The sequence below is a fragment of the Seriola dumerili genome, unplaced genomic scaffold (genome assembly GCF_002260705.1).
Source record: "Seriola dumerili isolate Sdu_G_001 unplaced genomic scaffold, Sdu_1.0 BDQW01000017.1, whole genome shotgun sequence".
NCBI classification, from domain to species: Eukaryota; Metazoa; Chordata; class Actinopteri; order Carangiformes; family Carangidae; genus Seriola; species Seriola dumerili.
In genome coordinates this window covers 1446091-1470504 of record NW_019174272.1, presented here as the reverse complement: position 1 = coordinate 1470504, position 24414 = coordinate 1446091, and the positions used below count along the sequence as shown (strand labels likewise).

The 24414-nt window shown below is 42.8% G+C and overlaps 2 protein-coding genes and 1 non-coding gene across 5 annotated transcripts in view; 1 reads left to right on the top strand and 2 right to left on the bottom strand.

Annotated features, from left to right (window-relative positions):
• The first annotated feature begins 1254 nt into the window (after positions 1–1254).
• Positions 1255–13232, top strand: LOC111230890 (junction-mediating and -regulatory protein-like). Its single transcript, XM_022757782.1, has 10 exons — positions 1255–2212; positions 5357–5530; positions 9842–9992; positions 10614–10783; positions 10875–11040; positions 11135–11304; positions 11904–11991; positions 12109–12188; positions 12279–12819; positions 12925–13232. The coding sequence occupies exons 1-10, from the start codon at positions 1367–1369 to the stop codon at positions 13230–13232; spliced, it is 2694 nt and encodes an 897-aa protein (XP_022613503.1). The 5' UTR covers positions 1255–1366.
• Positions 7468–7539, bottom strand: trnaq-cug. The gene has a single exon. It is a non-coding gene; the product is annotated as a tRNA-Gln (tRNA).
• Positions 13233–18736: 5504 nt separating the features above from the next.
• LOC111228519 (homer protein homolog 1-like) overlaps positions 18737–24414 on the bottom strand; it is a 19248-nt gene continuing 13570 nt past the window's right edge. For 2 of the 3 annotated variants that reach the window (XM_022754461.1, XM_022754451.1), the window contains 4 exons: positions 19876–20032; positions 19504–19614; positions 19279–19359; positions 18737–19140 (listed from right to left, as the gene is read on the bottom strand). In XM_022754461.1, coding sequence (XP_022610182.1) covers positions 18949–19140; positions 19279–19359; positions 19504–19614; positions 19876–20032 — 541 coding nt within the window. In that variant the 3' untranslated portion in view covers positions 18737–18948. Of the gene's footprint in view, positions 19141–19278; positions 19360–19503; positions 19615–19875; positions 20033–23901 lie in introns of those variants that run through there. The other variant, XM_022754470.1, reaches the window with a different exon arrangement.

Below are 24414 nucleotides of genomic sequence, written 5' to 3'. Positions count from 1 at the left end.
GAACGCTTTCCATTCCTGTCCTCTGAAACAGTCCAGCCAATGTGTGTAAACAATGACAAGTCAGCAGCTCTCTCCCACACTTCAACCACACTTCAACTTGATGCATCTTTCTGTGGCTACTTCGCAGTTTATATGACACATTTTGTACAGCATTTTTCTAACGTTTATTTCAGTATTACTTGAATGGCTTTCAGAAATAATTGTTTTTGGACTATATCTTATCAATAATGCCTTAATTTTGTAAATGTAACTGTTGAAATATTTTACTGGTAATTATTTATCTGTTAACTCATTTATAAATTTGAGAGAAGAGCTACATTGTTATTTTGTTTGTTTGTTGTTGTTTTTTTGCATGCATACTGTCCATTATGCTGCAGCTACAGACTCTGCAAAACACCCCACAATGCTCAAGCCAAAACGTCAGCACGTCCTTACGTGCCCTGCTAAAATTGAGATTCTAATGTTGCCTTCACGTGCTCTCAGGAAAGAGCTACTTCAATCTGCTCTCCGCCCTGTCTCGCAAGAATACAGCTTGATTGCAGCTTACTTTCATTAACACACCCTAATAACAACACTACGCCATGTCACATATTTAACGGATTATGGCAGCAGAAAAATAAGGGCAAATTACTGGTGATAGTCAAAAGGAGAGTTATCCTCAGAGATAAATGAGAATTTTATGTTATGATAAATGATCCACAGAGTTTGGTTCATTCGTGTCTTGTGTCATCAAACGGCGATTGATGGGAATTCCGATATTTCTCACAGCACGTGAAAGCAGCACCATTATTTTGCGTATGAGGTCTTGTTGGGCAAACGATGAAGAAAACATGATAACGTTACGAGTTTGGAGACGATGTTAACCTTCCCGAGGACTGGACAAAGCCCGTTGTCACGCTTCTCCGTGGCCTCGGTTTGTTGAGTCTAAACGATGTGCGCCGCTGCTTCAGGATCCCGTCGTTACTTTGTGATGAGAAGGGAGGACCGGAGCCGAGAGATCGAGCATAACGGGGCACAGCTGACAGGCGGATCGAGCGTCGGACCTGGTAAACACACTGTCGCATGTTGTGTGTCAGAGTCGGAGACAAGCTAATGACGAGGATAGCGCTGTCAGGAGGGCTGGGATAGGCAAGTCCGACACCCGAGTTGAAAGCAGGTGGGCCAGAGATGGGAAACGACACCGCACTGCTCCAAATTCATCCGCTTGAGCGAAGGAGGATAGCCCTTCAGCCAAAATATCCCCGCAGAGAGGACGGTGTTTGGTAAACGCTGTTATAACGCACACTGTTTTTACCACGCTGCATCCGACTTTCAAACAGTGCAGGCGCAGGGTTTGTTGTTATTTCTGTTTCATCACTTTGCAGAGATGTCCTTCACAATGGAGGATAATTTGGAGTCGGGGTGGGTGGCTGTTCGTCCGAATGCGTTTGAGGAGAAGGAGAAGCATAAATTCGTCTTTATCGTCGCCTGGAATGAAGTGGAAGGTAAATTTGCCATAACGTGTCATAACAGGACGGTGCAGAGGAGAAGCTTTGGTAGGGACCCTCTGGCGGAGGGGACTAGCCAGGATGGGGACAAAACAAAATGGCCCGAAAGTCCGGTCAGGGATAAAGTATCTAGGAGTCCTGGCAAAGGAGCCAGGGAGGCTGGGATGAAAGGCAGCAGCAGCAGAAGCAGCCCTAAAACCAAGTCCGTGATAACAACCAGACCAAGTCCTGTCAAAATTCAAACTGCGATTAAATCTGCAGCACCTCCCGTCAGTCCTGATACCGAGGTGTTGAAATCACTAAGAGAGGAGCAACTGTCCCCCGCAGTGGACAGCTTGGACCTGGAGGAGCTGGACAGTCTGAGCAGGGAGGATTGCAGCTGGGCCGGGCTCTTTTCCTTCCAAGACCTCCGGGCAATCCACCAGCAGCTGTGCTCGGTTAACTCGGACCTGGAGCCCTGCCTGCCGGTGTTTCCGGAGGAACCAGCCGGGATGTGGACGGTGCTGTTCGGGCCGGCGGAGGTATCCGAGGCCGAGATGGATGAGCTGTGCTACAGTTTACAGGTGTACCTGGGCCATGCGCTCGATACGTGTGGGTGGAAGATCCTCTCGCAAGTTCTGTTCACGGAAAACGACGACCCAGACGAGTACTACGAGAGCCTGAGCGAGCTGAGGCAGTCCGGGTACGAGGAGGCGCTCAACCGTGCAACAAAACATCTGCAAGAGGTGAGAGTTTCTGTGATCCTCCCACAGCATCTCCATGATTATATCAGCTTCCTGTTGACAATGTCTGTGCATAGTCCCTCTCTGCAACTCGCATTCACACAGTCGCACATCTGGACAACTAGGAGCATCCCAGTACAAACGCTGTCTTTCTACTGTACTGTGCACACCAGCTGGGTTACTGCTGAAACTCTGTTGTGACAAAATGGTAATCGGGAAATGTGATGCACTAGCCATTAATCTGAGGTAGATAGGTATTTAATAAATATAATTAAATTGATTGCATACAAAACAAGTACAAAACAATGTAGTATACAGACACAAAATGACTGTGACACTGTGTTGATCTTCATAAGTCACACAAACACTATAGAAGTATATTTTAAGCATCACTTTGATGATGTATTTCCTTATGTGACAAAGTTTAATAATCCAGACCATCCAGTCCATGCATGTCACATTATCAATGAAAAACTGAGAGGCTGTCCGGTCTTTAACTTCTTTGCGTTGGTATATGAGAAGTAAAATAAGCATGTGGACTTTTAAGCCAGCTAAGAGAAGCTAACTTGGTTTGCATCATCAAGAACTGAGGTCTGTAAGAACAAAGAGGTCACCACAAGTTTCAGTATCAAACAAGGTATACATCAATCTAACCTCTATAAGCACAGACAAGACAACAATAAATGGATATGTCCTTAAACACTCACACACAGTGATCATATAACTGACAGGGATACTGACAAGTGTTTGCATTTTTCTTTCACTCCTATGAAAGAAGTAATCTGAAAATCAGTGCAGGGACTAGTCCCACTGTCCAGCTATTAACAGAGGAAGAATTTCAACTGTATACTGTAAGTAGCTGTTTGCTGCTTAGACAACTGAGAGAGTCAGTTGCTCCCCCACACACACACAAACACACATTCACACAAACACACACACACACACACACGCACGCACACACACACACACACACACACACTCACACACACACACACATACACACACACATTCACATTCACACAAACATAGTTCAAGTGCTTCTTTCCTTTTGGAATTAACCCCTCAATGTAATGTGCAAAGTCATCATCCGTGAGCACTGGTTACTACCAGGACTTGTTGGACAATGTTATATATCAGATTTCTCTCTCTTTTGTGCGTATTATACTGTAGATCATTCTGTCTTTCTGTTGATGGGTTTTTGGCACATATCAAGAAAGAACTGTTTGATGGTTACAGATAAATTTGTTATATTTTCCTCTGAAAACTACATAAAACAGGCGAACATTCAAATTCTACACATCCTTTTGTTTTAGTCTGCACTGGAGGAGAGTGAAAAAGCATTAGTCTTGATGGCTAAAAACAAGAATTAAGAATTTAGAAAACTCATTACTGTGTCAAATAACATACAATAATATAGAACCCACCTGGTTTGTTCAGACGGGGATTATCATGCAGAACATTTATGGTTTGAGGGGGAAAAAAACTGTGTCACTGATTTTTTCACGTTCTTAATACGACAAATGTGCGGTTGTAAATATGAGTTCTGCATGCATTTTATGAAAAATTATGAAAGATGTCTTTGACATTTCTGTAAAACACTTCTGTAATATAATCAAACACTTCCATCAATGTTTTAATGATAAGTTCTGCTACATATCTTTGACTTGACACGGTGAGGACATGATCCAGACACCATACACGCTGCAGGCCTGCTCTTCTTACACACCAGCAGCAGCAGATAGTGGTTGATTAACTACTTCAATATAAACAGACACTATATTGATACTCACTGACTCTCACATTGTCTCACCTATCAATGGCGCTAGAGTAATGAATCCTTGACTCGTGGAGCTAGACAGTGCAAGAAGTCCTTTGAGAGAGCAGGGGAGAGAGAGCAATAATGGAAGTGGAGTTTTCCATTATTAGCATCACAGCATTACTCCTGGCAATTATAGTGGCTGGTAGATTGAGTACTACCTGTGTTTATGGAATAAATATCTTTCTTATACATGTAGTATTGTACTTTCTGTCAAGCTTAAGGACAGCAAGGTCACAGTATAACAAATGGGGTATCTGCCTCTGTGTTTACTCTCATTGCAAAAGTAAAAGAGTTAAGAGACTACATCCATTTACACTGATGTGTTTACATGGTTTTCTGGCCAAGGCGTTTCCTCTCAGCTCTGCTTTTGGCAGAGAAAAGAGGCCGTGAGCAGAATAGACGAATCACCCACATGTCATTCCACATAGTCAGTCCCACACCCACTCCCATTCGTGTAGTTTAGAAACACACTCACATTCACTCAGAATAAAAAGATAAAGACAGAAAACCAGCCACAGGAAGTGTTGCCTTACTATCCTTCCTGAGCAAAGAAAAAAAAGAAAAAAAACAACAAACACTTTGCTTGAAGGTGTCTGAAGGAGAAAGTACTGATCGTATTCAGCTCTTTATCACAGCCCGAGCTCTTCTGTCTGCAGTGACAGTGCTATGTAATTCATTTAAACACCGTTGCAGTTTGTTGTGTCGTAGGATCTCACACACACGCGCGCGCACACACACACACACGCACACACACACACACACACACACACACACACACACACACACACACACACACACACACACGCGCACACACACACACACACGCACACACACACACACACACATCGATCCTCCTGCTGCATTTGAGGGCTGAGTTAATGGCTATTTCTGTGCTTGCTGGTAGCCTACAAGATTGTTCAGTCTGTGTGTGTATTGATCATATTCCCAGCAGCAGAAAGGACTCTGCTCATTGAATGCACTCAGATACACTCCTATTATTTACTGTTACACAAAGCATCCCTTGTAGTCTGACAGCGAGGTGCAAGTTTCCAGTTAGTGGTGAGTGACATTAAAAGATGTATTTAAGTTTGATCTTCTGGCTTTTGTTGACTTGGGTTATCTGACACAGCTGTAACAGTCTTATACAGACAGTTGGAAACATGTTACATTACATCTGCAGGCTACGAACAGTATGTTTGCCCTCTGCTTAACAAGGTCTTAAAGAGATTTTAAAAGTGGCTATCAGATGTTTTGATATTCTGAAAGCTGTTTGTATGTTGACTATAATAAGTAATAACTAACTCCTTGTGTGTGTTTATGTGCTGCAGCTGCTGGAGAAGCACAAGAGCATGGACAGTATGGTGGAGCTGTTGGAGCTGTATGAGGAAGAAGACCAAGCCTATGGAGGTCTGCTGGATGCCTCGACACAGCTTTACCAGTATCTGCTGCAGCCTTTCAGAGACATGAGGGAACTAGCAATGCTACGCAGACAGCAGATCAAGGTAACAATCCGCAGCTGTTAAAGTGCACTGTACACGAATGAACACACATTAACAGAGACTGCTCTACATGTGACACATTTTCGGGGGGATTTATCCCATAACAACGGCATTCATAAGTCTTGAACAGAGTGTGGGCCAAAATCCTGTAGTGACCCAGTATTTGCCCAAGACCTCTTTGGCATTTCACCAAGCCTCTTCAACTTTCTGATGCTCCACTGATAAGTACACAGTATACACACAAACACAGATGACCAGTTGATTTCAGAAGTGAAGAAATGGTGAGTGGTATTGATGAAATCCAACTAGGAGAAAATGGCAAAGACAAAAATGACAAAAATAGTTTTTTGTGTTGTTTCTGGTAGTTTGGCCCTGTTGTCATCGACCATGTGAATCATATGGGACTCAAGTGGTTATTCAGATGCTCTGCTTAACTGGTATCCGTGGGAACCTTTGCTATTGTGCAGATGGACTTAGATTCAGTGATGCATTTTTGTATCTCTATACAGGCACCGGTCAAATGGGTGCTCACAGGAAAATCACATGCCCCTAAAAATTGTGTATATTTATGCAGAGTTTTTTTTTAGCTTTTTTAGCTTTTTATGCAAAATGTATTCTCCTCTATGTTTTTATAAGATGCTCATGGTTAGTAAAGCAGTGGGAGGGGGTGAGATGTATCTAATTGCAAAGAGCAGACGGAGGCTGGTGAATGGATAAATGGTGGAAAGGCTTTGTTCAATCGTTGCAGTGCTGATGGCACATTTATATTTAGCTCCGTGACTCACAAACACAGCACATCAGTAATAAAAAAAAGCTTCAGTATCACATTACCACGTAACATCCGTTAACAAAGAACACCTATAGCCTAGCTTTTTCTAGCCTTCGATATGAACACCTTCCTGTTAGTTTTATCCTGTTCCGCAGTATCTGAAACACTTCCTGGGGGGGGGGGGGTTGAGTGACATGCTGTGAGCAAGACTGGAGCCCCATGGATCTCCAATTTCCTGAAGTCTCACAGAGACATGAATAAGTCATGCTGTCTGTAGTCCTATAGGTTTACTGCAGATACAGGTTGATGCTGACGCACTGGGATCAGCAGGCATGCAGCAGAAATGGAAAGATGGACAGTGAAATTAAAGAGCTCTTCAGTTAAGGTGTGGCTTAATAAATGTTCTCAACTTTACTTCCTCTGGGGAGGTGTGAACCTCCAGCGTCAGCTAAAGAAAGTAATGTAAGCAGGGTGTAATGTGTTTAACCTAGCTGAGTAAGATTTTTGTACAAAAAAAACCTCTCATTTGATTCTAGTGCATTTTCACACGTTGGCATATTTTAGTGGCTTTCTATGAATTATGGAAATAAGGGCCAATGAGGCCGATCAAATCAAGTCATTTTCAGTATAATTTATGAAAAAAAGCGGCATTTCCGTCACTTCCGTCACTTCTTATAATCACTATAATCAGATTTATAAAAGCAATAAAAAATTGATTTTAATATATGACAAAATTATCTTGAATTTCATGTAAGTAATCGAAAAAAAAATATTGTTAGGCTGAGATAACTGATAGGACGTAGTGATAAGATATGTACAGTTTTGTATTACTGCCTATTTCTGAACTAATTTACTGAATAGATGTTACACTATGTCCTTTATTTTTACACTGAGTAGTAATTAGATAGCATAGTCCTGACTCACTTTTCAGTGCAGAGGGCTGCAGAAAGAAAACCTGCATTCTGTACATGTCACTCTTTTTTTGTACAAACCAGGAAACTATTACCAGCTTTTACCCACTTCATTTGTAAATGGTCAAAGTTGATTAGTATTTCACTCCTCGGTTGTTTTTGTCAGAGCGGACTCTCTTCCTTCCTGTCTCTCTGCTGTTGCACTCTTGGGTTCATAATCTCTGAGAAACCTTGCCAGAAAGGAGGGCTGCAAAATCTGCAGGTCCCACCGAGATTTGAACTCGGATCGCTGGATTCAGAGTCCAGACTGCTAACCATTACACCATGGAACCTTCTACTTGTGTGGGGAGGTGGGGAGCGGGCGGGCCGGTAAACCTGTTCTTCTGGGTCTATTTAAAGTCTACAGCGTCTGTAGCTCGTCTATTTCCTTTCCTTGAATAAACTTCTTCAGCTGCACATTGGAAATTGATTCAAATTGATAATTTTAGACATTCTATCAGCTGCCATATGTGTGAACGTGTTAAGAGCCTATCAGTAAACATTTTTACATTTAGGCAGTTTGTCCTCAATATGCAGACAAGAATAACAAGGAGGAGCAGAGTGTATAGTTGCACTCTCCATGTAATATTTATACACAATGCATGTTGATTTCTCATTTTGTCCATCAGTTAACAAAAAGATATGATTTGACGATTTGTGGGTTTCATGGTTTGACTGACAGGAAACTAGCAGCAGCCCTAGTGAGAGAGTGTGTGGCCTTAATTTGAGGAGTGTCAGTATATAGTATGTCAAAATATTTTTGCTGTTGTGGAAATTTTTTTGCAAGTTATGACAAGTTAGTTTCTGAAATTGTGCTGAGATTTGAATTTAGATTGCTGATGTCAAAGTCCAGAGTTGTAACCATTACACCACAGATCCTAATAACTTAATAGTTCAGCGGTTGTTCACATATTTGGAGCTACTAATTGTTCTGTCCATTGCACTGTGTGTTTATGCTGTGTAACGTGTTTGTTGTAGGTGTCAAATGACAAATTAAGAACATCATTGAATCCCAGAATTTGTAATTGAGTTAGCATGTTGATAAAGAGTAGCATCAGTCTGAGTTTGAGTAAAATATCTCCGTATCATATCCATCCTGTAATCTTTTGCATTCACAAGGCACAAGAAGACTGTACAGTAAACATAGATAGCTCTTTCTTATATGAGTTTTAAATGAAAAACAATGAGATGGTAAGTTTTCATGTAAAAGACTGATACGCACAGAATTACATTAACACAAATCACTGGATGTAAATTCAACTGTTCTAAACTTAAACAATGTATAAGGAATGCCAAAAAAAACCCTGATAATCAAAGGAATGAGCTCTGGTTCACTGACATCAGGAAATTGCAGAGGTAAATGATACTGGTGCACTGCTGGGTTGTGCAGTGTGAGCTGAAGTGCTGAGAGGTTACTTGGGGTCACACAGCTCTGTAGCTCTGTAACCCTTGCCGCTCACTTTCCTTCTTGTGTGCTGCACAGACATCTTTTGTTTTCCTCTTGGACATTTGATAGTTCATTTTCCAAATTTTCATATTTAATTAAATTTTTTTTAATCAGCCTTGCTCCATGTTGAACAGTAACAAGTAACTGCCAAAGACTTGATTTGTCTGCATATGGTTATTAGACATAGTGATGTCATATTCCCATTGTGGTCCATAACTCTCTTCACATGGTTCTACAATGCAGTAATTAAAAGATTAAGTATGTTAAGCTGATATTTTACAGGCTTTAATTGGTTGTTTAAGCGTTTTTAACTGTTTAAATCATTCATTTACATAAGAATAATAAATCTACAGTGTTACATGTAGACAGTGATGACACTTTTGTAAGTTATGGGAAAATAGATTTGTTGTTCACTTTGTCACACTGACAGTAATATTTGCAGAAGATCTGGTTCTGCAGAATATGAAAACATTGTTTGCACAGGTGTATGAATGTGTGTTTGAGTGCTTCCATGTGTGGGGGTGTAGCTCCCTCTCCAGGCCTACTGTCTGTGGTGATACCATTGTGATACAGTGCAGATCTCTAACTTATCTTGCTCTACCTTAAAAGTCATGCAGTCTTTCTCTACAATACACGTGAGAGGAGATTCATTGTCATGTCTACCTCCACCTAAGTATTATTAAGGGAAAAATTTCTATCACAGTGTTTTTTCTCCCCTTTTTTTGATAAGGCCATTCACTCTTGCCACTAAGTGGCAGTAATGTGTCACACATTTGGGGTTCCTGCGGCTCTGAATCACAAATGAGAACAAAACAGTGTTATCTTTTTGATGTGGACTTTAATGAATGTGCCTATAACTTCCTGGTTTTAGTAAGACTGCATTGTCTGCTGCCATGCTTTATCTTTTGAATCCCCTCATATGAAACTATTTGAATCCCATGTTCTCCAGCTCCATTTTTAGTATCAGTGAACCATATACTGAATTCAAGGCCATACATATTTTAAGTGGTATTTTATAAAATGTATGAAAAATGCATTCAGACTTTATACTTTGCAGGATAAATATTTTGTCTCATCATACTCCCTCACTGAGGACTGTCATTGGTCTTTATCTTGCTAACAAAAATATGTTAATCCTCCCTCAACAGATTTCCATGGAGAATGACTACTTGGGCCCAAGGCGGATCGAAGGTCTAAAAAAGGAGGACTCTGACTGGCAGAAGAAAGCTCAGGAGGCGGTCCTCAACATCCAAGAGTTTACTGTAAAATACTTTGAGATCACTGCCAGAGCCCAGAAAGGTACAATAGGCCGTCAGTGTCACTGCCAATGTCAAGTCAATAAAGCAGCAGAGGAATGACTTTGAATAATTACACACACACACACACACATAGTGGTAGCATTGGCCTGCTATTGACCTGTGTGTGGTTTGGAACGCCAGGGGGTAATGTGATTTAGTATTAATGAGGCAGTGTAGACAGCCGCGCTTTGACAGGGACAGGAGGAAACAAGGACAACCTATTGATCAAACAGCTTTGCCAGCACATTCTCTCTGAGCAGGGTTACTCCATAATGTGCCCTTGCTTATCCCAGTTCTTCTCCAACACTGATTTGTCCATTTGTTATCTGACACTTATTAGATCAAAAATCACATAAATGAGTGGCTTCAAGTGCAGACCAGAGAGAAGGAAGTTGTAATGTGCAAATGTGGCCAACAGATGTCTCTCTCTACATTGTGGTAATAGACCTTTACTCCTGTGAGACTTCAGTCATCACATTAAATGTAACACTCACTGTACCAGAGGGGAAAGTAGTTTGTGTTCGTGACTCACTCGCACGTGAGAATATGTCACATTTAACATTCTGTGTGTGGTGTGTGTGTGTGTGTGTGTTTGTGCGTGTGTGCTTGTGTGTGTGTGTAGGGGTGTATGAGCGTATGAAGGTGGACCAGCGTAAGTTTGGTAAATCTTCATGGACAGCAGCGGTGGAGCGCATGGAGAGACTGCGCTACTCTGTTGCCAAGGAAACCCTACAGCTCCAGAGAGCCAGGGAGATCTGTCTGGAGCAGAGGAAACACACACTTCGGGATGAGGTGCGGTAGTTACACTCAACAGCATACAAAACACATATGAACAGAAAGTAAACACACTCACAGACAGTTGTCCTATGTCCCGTCCTCTCAGATGCAGAGTCTGTGCAGCAGTGCCGATGCAATTGCCCTGTTAGACCACATGGAGACACAGTACTATGAGCTCCAGCTCCAACTGTATGACATCCAGGCAGATATATTACAGTGTGAAGAGCTGCTGCTCACCGCTCAACTGGACAGCGTTCGCAGACAGATGACAGGTATGGCCTTACTTTGTCTGAATTTACTATTCAGTGATTAATGATAGTGTCTGTCAAACGCATGAAAAGTCTGTATGTGCACATGTGCTTTCAGAGCGTCAGGATGAAGTGGTGTACTATGACACCTTTGAAAGCACAGATGATATTACAGAGGATGATACTGCAGAGAGGGAAGAGCTGCGCAGACTTCAGGTCAGCGCTCGACAGCTGGAGGCAAGGAGGGGGCGCATCACTGCCAAGCGCTCCTATCTGAGGAACAAGAGGGTGTGTATCCTTTTCTCACACTCACACTTTTTTTTCATGAAGTGTATCTTGGTTTCTACATTATGTTAGTGCACACTATACAATGTGTGCACTTTGCTTGATTGTGCTTCATATCCTTGTAACTGTGTCCTGCTATGCCAGAAACACATTTTATCAAGAAACAGCTAAAAATTTGCACTTTTATTTTAAATGTGCTCAAATGGGCTACACCTCCTCCTGATTTGCTGGTGTTCAGAATCATAGGAGGATTTAATTATGATGAATGATATTACTCATGTTATGCACTGCAACTATACTTGACAATATTGGATTAAGATGTGAGATTACACAAACAGATGTGTGAATATGTTATCACCTAGTAAGATGTAATGAGTAAAATGTAAAAACCTGCAGCAACCGATGACCTGTTATCTCACACATCCACTAACAAGATTATTAAGGCACATGACAGTAAATTGCTCCAAAGTGATATTTATTCAAATATAGTATAAGACACTGACCTACAGGGTTTTGCTGCAGCAGTTGTTGTTCATGTTGGCAGTGTGCATGATGTAGTGTGGATCATTGTGTTAATATGTTCTCCACCTGTCATCCTGCAGGAGATCTGTGTATCCAACCACACTCAGAAACAGCAGAAACGTCAATCCCTCCACAAAGACTCTATATCCCACCAGGTGTTACAGGTAGGTTTTTTTTTTTGCTAGTTTCTTCTTAATAGAATGTAATTTTATATCTGTAAAACATTATCAATAACTCTCTCCTCTTCTAAACTGGTAAAAATTTTCCAGCTGATAAATGAAGAAGAGGAAGATGAGGAGAGGAAGAACAGCAGAGTAAGTCAGGAGAGACAGAGAACTCTGGACAGACTCCGCACTTTCAAACAGGTATGTGTTGTCTTATTATCTGCAAGCATCACAAAATGTTTCATTTTCTTTCTCACTCGTCAGCCCCTGTTCGTCTCTGTCTTTCTCTAGCGGTACCCAGGTCAGGTGATTCTGAAGTCCACTCGACTGCGCGTGGCCCACACCAGAAGAAGAGACCGAGGAAGGAGCATGGAAATGAGTAGCGTGAGTGAGCGGGAGGAGAGTGTGGACTCTGTTTGCATCCACCACCAGCCACTGTGTCTCAGTACCAGTGTGCAGACTGACCCCAGCCCCAGCTCCACGCTCACCACTCAGCCCGTCACAGCTCTCACAGCATCCCTTCCTCCGCTGCCTGTGCCCATTCCTGCCGACTCCTCCTGCTCCCCCTGCTCCCTGTCCTCACTCCTTTCATCCCCTATCTCCCCTCCTCCTCCACCACCTCCTCCACCTCCCCCTCCCACGAGGGAGGAGCTGTCGCCTTCCGGCAGCCCGGGCCGGCACGGGCAGAAGGCCGAGGGGAAGAGCGCGGCAGAAGAGCTCTCCCTCTCCCCACTCGGCCCATTCATCCCTCGCTTCTTTGATAGTAGCCAACTGTTGAGCGCCCGGAAAAAGTTGAGGAAGACACCGGAGTTTGACACCCACAGCAGAAGAGGTACTGGGACCGTGTAGTACCATAGACGTTTCTCAGGGCTCTGTTAGATTATCTAGTTACAGTAGCCAATCACAGTCTTTCTTCCTCTCCTCTCCCTGCATACAGTTAGCTCACCCATGGACGAGGTGCTGGCCTCCCTGAAGAGAGGCAGCTTCCACCTGAGGAAGGTCGACCAGCGGTCCCTACCTCCAGCCAAGGGTGACGACGATCCCAACAGCATCCTGGCTCAGATTCGCAAGGGGGTCAAACTGAGGCAGGTCCCCCATAAAGAGAGAAAAGACCAGGGAGAGCTCCCGGCCTCCACCGACCCACTGACTAGGAGCATTCATGAGGCGCTGCGCCGCATCAAGGAGGCCACACCAGATTCTGACTCGGATGACGACGGTCTGGCCAGCCATGACTGGGAAAGCTAGGGCTCAAGGCTCAGGCGCAACAAATAAAACACACACACACATAAACACACACACACACACACACACACACACACACACACAAATGCCTGCATCCTCTGGCACTGCACACAATGTACTGTACTGCAATATAGAGAGCTGCGCTGTACTGTAAACAGACACACACACACACACACACACACACACACACACACACACACACACAAATTCATGAAGCTACTCACTCACTCACACTCAAGTAAACACAGCCCAGTCACACATGTACCTAGTGACTATGCCAGGACCAACTCACCAAAAGCTCCAAAGGTCTATGGTCAACCTGTTCATTTGTTTTTCACACTACATTCACTACTGTGGAGGATATGATTTGTGTTTTTTTTATTTTTACTGTGTGTCACTGTGGTTTTATTCCTGTAATCAGACTGTAACAATCCTTATCTTGTTTGTTTTTTTATTTATGTTTATTTTTATCAGTTGTACTGTTGAAAAGCTCTGCACTGGCCCTCTGTGGCCGCATTAATATTCAGAAACAGCACAATACACATTGTACACCAACACACTGCACTGACAGCTATTTGTGAAACTGAAAACCTCATACGGAAAGTCGTGCTGAGAAATGTGTGATCTTTTCCAAAGCGTTAGAAAAATGAGAAACTGTAACTGCGACAAAAAAACGTGTGTGGTTGCTGATTTGGGGTCAAGAGGGAGACTGAAAAACAAATAGAAGATTACACTTTTGAACTGGGATCACTGGACCTGTCATCCAGATTGTAAACCGTCGCACACATCAAGCATCACCTGTCTTCTATTTTTTGCTCAACCGGTGTATTGTGACTGAGCCGCGCTGTGCTGAACAGCTGGTTTTGTCCTGTCACAAGTGGGTGTGGTGGTGTCAGACAGTGTGAAGATCACCGCTTGTTTAATCTGACTCTGCACAAATACTTCCAGTCTTTTAGTCCGTCACAACAGATTCATACCCCTCCCCCCACTTTTGTCCTCTTCCGGCCCTTCACCACCCCCAGCTCTCTCTCTCTCTGGATGAGGGAATATGTATCGACCCATCTGTTCCACCGCAGCATATGGCCAGGCTGGTGGGAGATATTCAGAGTCACTATAGGTTTATCATTTGGTGCCGCATCTAACAACATCTCTGATGCGAAGCTGCGGTCAACTACGGTAGGAAAGGGTAAGAGGAAGGGTCATAGGCAGAGCCGATGGACAGTTTTCTTAAGCGGAGTGGAGGTCATAGTTAGTGTCAGTAGTCTTTGTAAAGTGTGGGCAGACTTTGGTTGGTGATTCCCAAACTTTGTATGTGGGATAGTCACGGCTGAGCTGTGGAACCGGTCACGCTTGTTTGAATGATGGATGGCACGTGGGAGGTTAGATTCTCTCAGCGCCGCGGGGAGCCACTGTGGGCTGTGGAGCAGGGCGGTCGTGATTGATGCGGTTTCTCCTGCCATCTTGTTCACTTTCTCTCCTCTCCTCTGTTTGCACTTTTCCTCATTCCTTTTCTCTGCACTCAGTGGGCAGAACCACACAGTAGGAGGCCTGTTACTCACAGTTGCTGGAAGTGTTTTCAAACATGCTCCTGCACACATGGACTCACGCACTAAACTCACAGCCAACATGCACAGAAAACATTTTAGTGGTAAAGTGAGTCCACAACCCCTACTCGTAAGTCTTTTTTTTTTTCATTTTTTAGAAAAGGTTTCAGCACTTTCATGATAATAATTATACACATTCTGAATCGCTTTATCTGTACAGTTACAACATTTTTTTGTTATCACTGGTGAAACATTATATCTGAAGTTGTTGAGTAAGTTTTAAAGCACTGAACATGTGGAATTGGACCTAAAAAGGTGTGATGGAAGGACGGTATGAGGGGGACCAGTGAGATGCTTAGCAGCACAGGAATCCACACAAACACACGATCACATGAAGGAAAATTGATTGATAAACTAAGCTCTCAGTCTGAGCTTTGATGCAAAGATTTGTGCTTTTTCCTCTTGTGCTTGCGTTGAGAGCCATTCATAGATGAATCACGAGACAGACAGTGTAGAACAGAACGGGCGGGGAGGTATATGTCGCATTATACAGCTTGAAAATAGCTCAGTGCTAAAGAGGGTTTATTATTTTTCCTGGCAGAGCAAATCTGAGGCACTTTTACATGTCTTCTCTCACTGTCATCCCAACGTTCTTCCATGGTACCCTCATCATGTAGCATGAGACAGAGATCTAACCCTGACCTGACTCTTAACTTAAACCTAACCCACACCACGCCCAACTTGATGTCACTTGAACTGACTGGGGCAAAGTTTCCCAAAAGATGTAAAAGTTTATGTTGCTCCACCAAACAATGGCCGACAATGTGCTCAAAACTTTTGGGAAACTGGGCTCAGAAGGTGACACCTCTGCCATGAGCCGACTACCACCTGATTAACCTTAGAATCACGCTGTCATGTATTTTTACACTGACCTATAAATTACCTTGACACAGCTTGTTTGTCAGCTAACTGTAATTTTGCATTGCATTTCATTGCTTTGTTTGCCTTATGTTTTTTTTCCAAAGCATTTCCAGCCAAATTGTTTTGTGATGTGTTTGCTTTGAAACCTTTCCTATGTAGGCCTGTTATCCACACAGGCTGACTATATATGACCCTCCGTCTGAATAAGCAGTCACTTCAGAAGTGCAATATCAATATAGAGAAATACAATAAAAGGGATGAACCAACTTCATGGGTGATAATGAGTTCAGATTGATTGCCTAAAACAATGGACTTATTAAAGATTGCAGTTGTTTTTACACAGTAGTGTATTGACATACTGTTCCAAGAATACCCCTTTGCCTTTAGTCCTACCATGTCATTTATTCAGTTCTTTTTTTCTTTTTTTTTTTACAACCTTGCCCCTGCATTTGAATAAAACCTTGTGAAGCAAAATCTGAGGTTGTCTGTTTCACTGTTGAATAATTTAGTTAATACTGTGTTTTTAATAGATAAATGAAAGAAAGAAAGAAACAGAACAAAAGCGATTTGTACACATTGAATTCTGCGGTCACTGTATTTGAATATAAAACATAGCATTTCTTAGTTCACAGAGGTGTGTTCTCAGCCTTGTAGGGCTGTCTTTGTTTGAATTCAACAAAGGATTTTGCTGGGCTGAAGCACCAACAGGTGTGTCTCCTGATCATTTTTCACCAGCATTTGGTAAATGCTTTCACCTGCAAACACACAAGTCTCACCAATCTACGAACATCTTTAGCCTGAGGTACCTCTTTAATATCATGAGTTCAAAATTACTTTAAATAGTCAAAAATATTGCCAGTCTTCTCATACCTCTAAATACAATAATAATACCTACATTTAAATACCATAAGTTACAAAACAGGAGAATGAAAAGCTTCTTATCCACTACTGTACAAAGGCATTCATTAACAATAGCATTAATATTAAGGTATTCCATCTCTGTCATTTGACTGTCAAAGTTAAACCAGAAAGAAAAAGAAATGGGTAACAGTTCCCTTTACATGGGTCTTATTCCAGTGTATTAACCTGTGCAACTAACTACGATGTGAATGAATTATGCTGTGCTAGGACTTAATGCAAATCTCTTGAAATATAATGTTGAGTTACAACAGTGTAATAACACAGTGCAAACAGGGTGCTCAATTGAAAGGTAAAAGAAGCAGCATTTCATGTGAGCATATAGTGTTTTAGAAATTGAGTGATTTTAAAGGAAGAAATTTTAAGTTGCAGTTTGGGATTTCACCATCAGAGGAGGAGGAGCTGCTTCATAAGTGAATATTTTGGTACAGAACATTTAACACTATGTGTTTACATTGTGTTGTTACGCATTTTAAATACATATTGAAGAGGTTTTTCATTGTTTACCTACAGATTAGATACTCTATAATAACTATGCAGTACTTTTCCATGGGTTAATACACAACAATAAGCCACTGCAGGGTGTTACTGCATTTGAGTTATCCATCCATTCATTTACAATGTCATCATGAGTAGAAAGTTGTCCTATACAGTTCTATAATTATATCATCAGTATTATATCCTGTGTAAAAAAGAATAGAAACCGAGTAGAGTTCTGCATTCACCCGTGAGGAGTGAAAATCGGTGGCCTGTTTCACTGAGGGTGGAGATTTACGAACATGTAGATGACACTCTATAAGCCCTTCACGATGCACTACTTCGACTAGACAGGGCTGCCACACAGGTTCGCGGTCAACAGTAGTACACTTTCTGTCGGACATGGGGGATCAGCTGAGTTGTGTTTGACCTATCTGCATGAGTCCACTGAGAAGAGTACCTGATAGAGTTAGATAGAGGTGTCGTATAGAGCCTGTTCTGGTTATGCCCCCAGTGTGTGTGTGTGTGTGTGTGTGTGTGTGTGTGTGTGTGTGTGTAGGCCTTGATGTCCCAAACCAGGGGTCTTTCTCTCTTTCTGCACAAAACACACACACACGCACACACACACACACACACACACACACACACACACACACACACACACACACACATTATATACAAACACATGTCCGCGTATGTGTGCTTTAAAGGCACACATTATGTCAAAGGTCGGGCTTTGTTCAGAGACACACACCACACTGAGTTTGGCAGGAAGACAGGTCAGTTGTGTGAGACGGTGGAAGCAGTCTGGATACAGGAATTCTAATGTCAAATCTAACATGGGCACATGCCCTTTAAAATTTCTGTGTGGCATGACCGATGCCTGTGGAAGATTTAAATACTCATCTATCATGTAGGATTTTAAATAGGCTGTGGATACATAGCAGTCTTTCATTTTCACTTGAGAAGGAAACCGAACTCCATTTCCGAGCAGCCTTGTGTGTCCAGAGCAGCATTGATGTCACTACAGGCCAAAAGGTAAGACTGACTGGTTTGTTGAGAGCCGTCCTTAAAGTTCTCTGTTTCCAGTGACACTCCGCTGGCAGCCCGAGCTCAGACGCGGGCCTCTGTTCAGCACTTCTCTGTACAGTAAGTCACTTTGGATCAAAGCATCTGCTAGTTAGAGGACAATATTTTGGAGGGATTTGGCAGCTTTGGCGCAGTTCTCTGAGTCTTAACGGCAATTATTTCCACATGACTTTCAACATTCCCCTTGGGGGGGCAGTTTAGAGATGAAGAAAAGGGTGTGTATGTGTGTGTGTGTGTGTGTGTGTGTGTGAGACGTTGTGATGCTGCAATCTATGGTGCACCTTTCCCAGTCAAACAGCAGATGGCGCTGAGGCACAGTTCTCAAGTTAACTAAGTTTGGTGAGTGTGTGTGTGTGTGTGTGTGTGTGTGTGTGTGTGTGTGTGTGTGTGTGTATGTGTGTTGTGTGGGGGGGGTGGGGGTGGGAGCAGTAGCAGTGTGCTACAGCAGGCATCTCTATGACCCGGACAGATCAATTCAACCAAGGTTACGCCTACACCAGCCAATCAGAAGGCAAGATGAGGTAGTCCCTGTGTTGTTTTGAACTACAGGAGTGCCTGTGGTTGGTTGGAGCTTGATGCCTGCAAGGTAAAAACAGGGGATTAGCTGCCCTCTTTTGAGCAAAATCAGAACTGGGCAGTGCAGCGTCTCAGTTTTAATGTGGGAAGGTGGGACATGGCGGGTAGGGATTGATGTGGGTGAGTTTGAATTGGGGTTGTCAGGGTGTAAATTATCCTATGGCTCTGTCTGTGCAGATTAGGCAGCTCCATCTCTAGCTGGCCTCCTCTATGAGCCGAGCCAAGGTGTCTCTGAGCTCCGTCAGCTCAAAGATCTTGCCGTCCAGCATCTCCAGCAGCGTCCGCAGGCTCTTTCTGAAATTCTCCTGTTCCTCTTGGTTCTCCTCTAGCCGCTGCTCCGCGCCCGCCAGCTGCTCCTCAAGCACCCGACTGCGCAGCTCCGTCTCCTGGAGAAACAACATTGTTAACATGTTTATGTTATTAGGTGGGCAATAACAGTTTTTTTTTGTTTTGGTATACATGAGATTTTTTATTTGACACAAGAAACATCTGCTTTGAGTTTAGTAACTATCTCTTTCACTCACCTCAAGTTTCTGGGTAAGAGTGTCTTTTTGCTCCATCAGGTCGTTCATGTTTTCCAATTCCTCTTTCAACTTTTCCATTTCCTGGACGACATTAAAACAGATTAAAAGGCTGAGTAACATGAATCTAGGGTGCATGAGCTATTGCATTTCAAGGCAAGCCACTCCCCTTATTCTCACACACACACACACACACACACACACACACACACACACACACACACACACCTCTTCTTTATCCCTTAGCGTAGTCTCCAGCTCCTCTATGGTTTGGTTCAGTTCAGTCTTTTGTGATTTGATCACCGGGGTTTGGTTGCTCTGGCATTCCAGCTCTGTCACCTAAAAGGACAAAATGGACATCATGATTCAGATCCATGGAGAGAGAGAGATTGGTGCAACAGAAACAACCTATCTTTTATTCCCAGAATACCTCTTTTTACTCTCCCTCATGTTTACACTCGTCTCTCCTCTCTGTTTTTTTCTCCCATCCTCTCATGTCGACTTCACACCATCCTTTCCCCAATGATCACTCCTGTTTGATTTGAATGAATTAATCACACATGAAAACAAGCAACAGCATTCCCGTGCCCCTTCCCTCACCCGTTTGTGTAGTCTCTCGGCCTCCTCCTGGTAGGCAGCCAGTTGTTGTTTCCACTGTTTGACGTTGGCTGTGGACTCCAGCAGAGCTGCCGTTAGCTTGGCATTGTTCCCCTTTAGTGCCTCCAGCTCAGCCTCCCAGTGTTTTGTCATGGCGGGGCTGCAGAGCACAGGGACATATCAGTTTACCACAACAGTAGAATAAGATAATAAGTGTTCATGCTTTCATGTTGGATGTGACTGTGAAGATTTATTTCCAACAAGACCTCAGACAAAATTACAGTATCAGAACCTTTATTGTCTTGTAAGTAGCCAGATATCCATCCATCCATCCATCCATCCATCCATCCATCCATCCATCCATCCATCCATCCATCCTTGCTCCAGTGCTGAAAGCTGACAAAGGCTGCAGCAGGCGCTCAGACTGGAAGGATCGGCACTTTCGGGCCAGTAACTGTGAAAGCAGCCGTCTGCCACATGAGTTGTAATCTGAGATTATATCCTCAGACTGGCTGGAGCCTAATCTGGTCCAGCTACTCACAGACCAGAAGATGAGATGAGAGATAAGGGAGAAGTGATTGAATGTGATTGAATTTCATGATGGAGAGGCGTAGTGAGTCGGAAGAAAAAGGCTGGTGGAAAAAAACCCTCCACTTGCATATGGGCTATTCAGTCGACAGTTCAGAGCTGAAGTGTAATATTAGATATACTGTATGTTTTAAGGGAAAATGCTTCCGCTCTGCATCTCCCTTGATAGACATGACAATTACAGGAATTCGTTTAAGATTTACATAATGCCCACTCTGTCTCTCACATAATGTCTGACTTGGGCGGGAGAATGTACAAGAGACCTAAACGTTGTCGAGTACCGACATCGAGTCAAGTACCTTTGAAAAGGAGCTCCTACTCCCACACACTCCACAGTAATTCCTCACTGCGGTGGAAACAGATCCACATAAAAACACAAAAGGAAGCTCAGCTCGCTCAAGGAGTGATGAGGGTCTGAGTATGACCCATAACAATGTAGTTTTCAGTTTTGTTCCACCCCCTCACTGACCCACACACACATACACACACACATATATATATATATATATATATATATATGTTCACACACTGCAGCAGTACTCCACTATGCCATAACACCCACTCTGTGAAGTGTAAAAGAGAGAAAGCCCAGATCTAATTCACTCAGGACTCCCACGGTGCCTTCAGTTCTTACACAACAGCCACCCCCTCTGTGAGTGCAAGTGTGTCTGCGTGTGTGACGCATAGGAGGGAGACGACACTTCATCCTACACATGCACATACTAACTGACACACAACCACACACACACATACACACACAGACACACACACACACACACACACACACATACACACATCACGCGATGCTGTCACCAAGGCACACAGCCCCGCCAATGTATAAACCTCACACACACCAGCTCGAAGAGCAGGAGAGCAGGCGAGACGTCAAGATGTGAAGATGGAGACAGACGGAGAAAGCAAGGGAGAGCGACGGCGGGAAAATTAGAGGAGTGAAAAGAGTGCAAGATGTTTTGACATTGGTGTTCGGTTTCATTAATTATGAGGCTGGCTGAAAGGTTTCAGGAGGGCACCTGAGCACAATTCTGGGACAGGAGAGCAGAGCTGAAGGTGTGTGAGACACACGGAGGGTAAGTTAGCTGCTGCTGTGTCACTCAACTGCTGATTGTAAAGATGATGTGATTATTTACTAAATGATTATTTATCATGTGGATTTTATTGGCTATTGATATTTTTCAGTTGCTGATCATTATGCCATTTTGTTATAATTTCTCTTCTACTCATGCAAGAGCCAATTACTATAATGTTTAACTGAAGAGACAAAAAGTTCCTCTTTGTATCAGCTTGAAATTGTTAGGATTTTGTTTTTACACCTCTTTTTTTTTTGGAATAAAATTCACTCAAATTCTCAAAATCCCAGACTCTAGAAGTCTGTTTCTGTTACAAAAGATTGTATTGATGGTAAACAGTTATGTGTTTTTCTCTGTTTCATGTGAACAATATTCTTCCAAACAGAATGTGTCATGATGAGGAGCAGATTTTGTGGGGTGTGAGGTTTTATTATTATTATTTATTTATTTTTTTTATCATTTTATTGGTTTTAAATGTATTTTGTATTATTTTCTTCTTGACTGAAGAAGAAAATATCTTCTTGATTGAATTCTGAATGTTTTTTATGGTTTGGACATAACCTGTACACGCTGCTAATACACCATAACTCTTGAATAAAACATCAACACTCTGTTTTGTGTTTTACTACTTCACAATGTCAATCATAATTCTCCTCCCAGGCTCAATAAAGCTACCAAACACAAAGCGTAAACTTGTGTGACACAAGGTTTTTCTACAGCTGTCTTGGGTTTCTGCCGCGTCCTGACCGCTGTGCGTTGTCAGGTAGGTTCTTCCTCCTCACGGAGCCCTTCAAGAAGCAGGGAGGCAGAGCAGTTGCCATGGCAGCACCGGAGGAACGGAGGCGCTCGTGGCACCCTGACGTATGACATCGGCACTGTCTCCGTTCACACAAGCCTACCACAAACCCACCGACAGACGCCTACATCCTCCAACACTAGAAGACCATTCACACAGAGCCTGGCCAGTCCCAACAAAAGGTCTTATAACATAGTGAAAACCATTCAAAACGAGTCCACTGCAGATCTGCCAAACACGCCTACATCCTGCGATATAAAAAACCCTCTCACAGCCCTGCATACAGCTGTCTCTCATCCTCCTCTCTCTTCCTCTGCCCTCTGCACCCACACATACCTGCCTACACAGACCTGCTAAGCAGCAGTGTGGTGTACACGTTATGAAGATAAGTCATCATCTAATTCCAGACACACGGCAGAGAGACAAACCGAGACCATCATAGAGGTCTGGTGCAAAAAGACAGCAAACACCTGTGTGCGCAGGTGTGTTTCAACATGTGGCTCTGAACCTTCATGAAGCACTACACAAGTAAACACATTCAAAATACACTACAAACATTTTTATTATTTTGTTTTAGCTATCAAATCAACTGTGTGCTTACACACTGTTAAACAAATGGCAAGAAAATACATTTTAACTGCAGTTTGAGGCATTCGTGAGGCTGATGGAGCTACTGCGAAAGGTGATAGACATGTGAGATGAGCCACACAGTACATACTAAACTGAAGAACCATGAATCATAGCGAGAACAGACAGAAAAAGAGAGGGTTATGTAGGAAAAAATCTGGATGGTCCTTGCATCTACCCTCTCTGCATATGCCTCTCAGAAAATACAAGACTGAGGTTTGCTTGTTATGTCCACGCTTGCCATTGCGAATGCTGAGAGTCGACCCTGTCTCCCACACATGCAGCATTAATAGACATATCAGCAGCAAGGCTGCAGCAGGCAGTGGGTGTCCTCTCTACAGCCCGCTCTCACTGCACAGATCTGTGTAGCCTTACAGGAGTTCATGATGTAGCGGTAGGGATTTCGAAGCATTTGCACTTGAGCTTGTCAGGGCTTTAACACATTAATAAAAACATCTAGTGTCTCTAAAGATCTGTAAAATGATCTTTAAATATCAAAAAAAAAATGGGAGGGTACTCCACTCAAACACCAAAAAAAGAGTGATAATACATTAAGCGATTGAATGATATCTTTAATTAATAAGAATCGCAGCCAGAAAAGAATGAAAGTGGTACAAATTACAGAGATTTTACAAATGAAAAGACCTGAGTGTACAGTCGACTACAAGTGACAGTAGATAAAAGGACAGAACATTTCCTCTCCAGAGAAAAAAAAACACACCTCACTCACTCCAGTGACTCAAACCGATTGTCGTCCTGTTCAGTTTATTTATTGTAAGGAGTGTATGTGCAGTTGGTGCATTTCTAGGTATCAGTGACTCATGTACAGACTTTCCACAATGCACCTCTCTCATTCTCTCTCTCCCCAGTTTCTGACAAACACGCACACAAACACACACAAACACAAACACACACACACACACACTCTCTCTCTCTCTCTCTCTCTCTCTCTCTCTCTGTCTGTCTTGGTCTCTGCCTCCCACTACCCACAGTATGTTATATAAGTCTTACATAAACGCTTCATCGACACCTTTTCGGTGATGAACCTCGCAGCCACACCTCTTCAGAAAGCCATTAAACACAGCAAAAATATTTACATGGCACTTTGACCCTTTATCTTACATAATCTACTGTATAAGAACCAGAATTGACAATTACAAGGAATATGAAATATCCATTTCCATATTCAGCGTGCTAACAGGACACAAAGACACCAGGAGTGTATATAACAGTAGTGGTGCATGCATAGAGGTCACATACTCTGTAATGCATCCAATAACATAAAAGTCAAAAGATTTGAATTTGCATTTAAAAAGATATTATTGCATCGCAGTAGGCAAACATTAAAATATAAATATATACGAGTTTCCTTGCCAGGCATGCTCAGATTGAACAAAATGAATAACTTAAATAATCCCTCATTCCAGAGGAACACTTAGTTAC

Excerpts from the sequence above, each read along its gene's own strand:
- LOC111230890 (XM_022757782.1), top strand. The coding sequence starts at position 1,367 with ATGTCCTTCACAATGGAGGATAATTTGGAGTCGGGGTGGGTGGCTGTT. Across the intron at positions 11,305-11,903 it reads CCTATCTGAGGAACAAGAGG|GAGATCTGTGTATCCAACCA; the intron begins GTGTGTATCCTT and ends GTCATCCTGCAG. Across the intron at positions 12,820-12,924 it reads TGACACCCACAGCAGAAGAG|TTAGCTCACCCATGGACGAG; the intron begins GTACTGGGACCG and ends CCCTGCATACAG.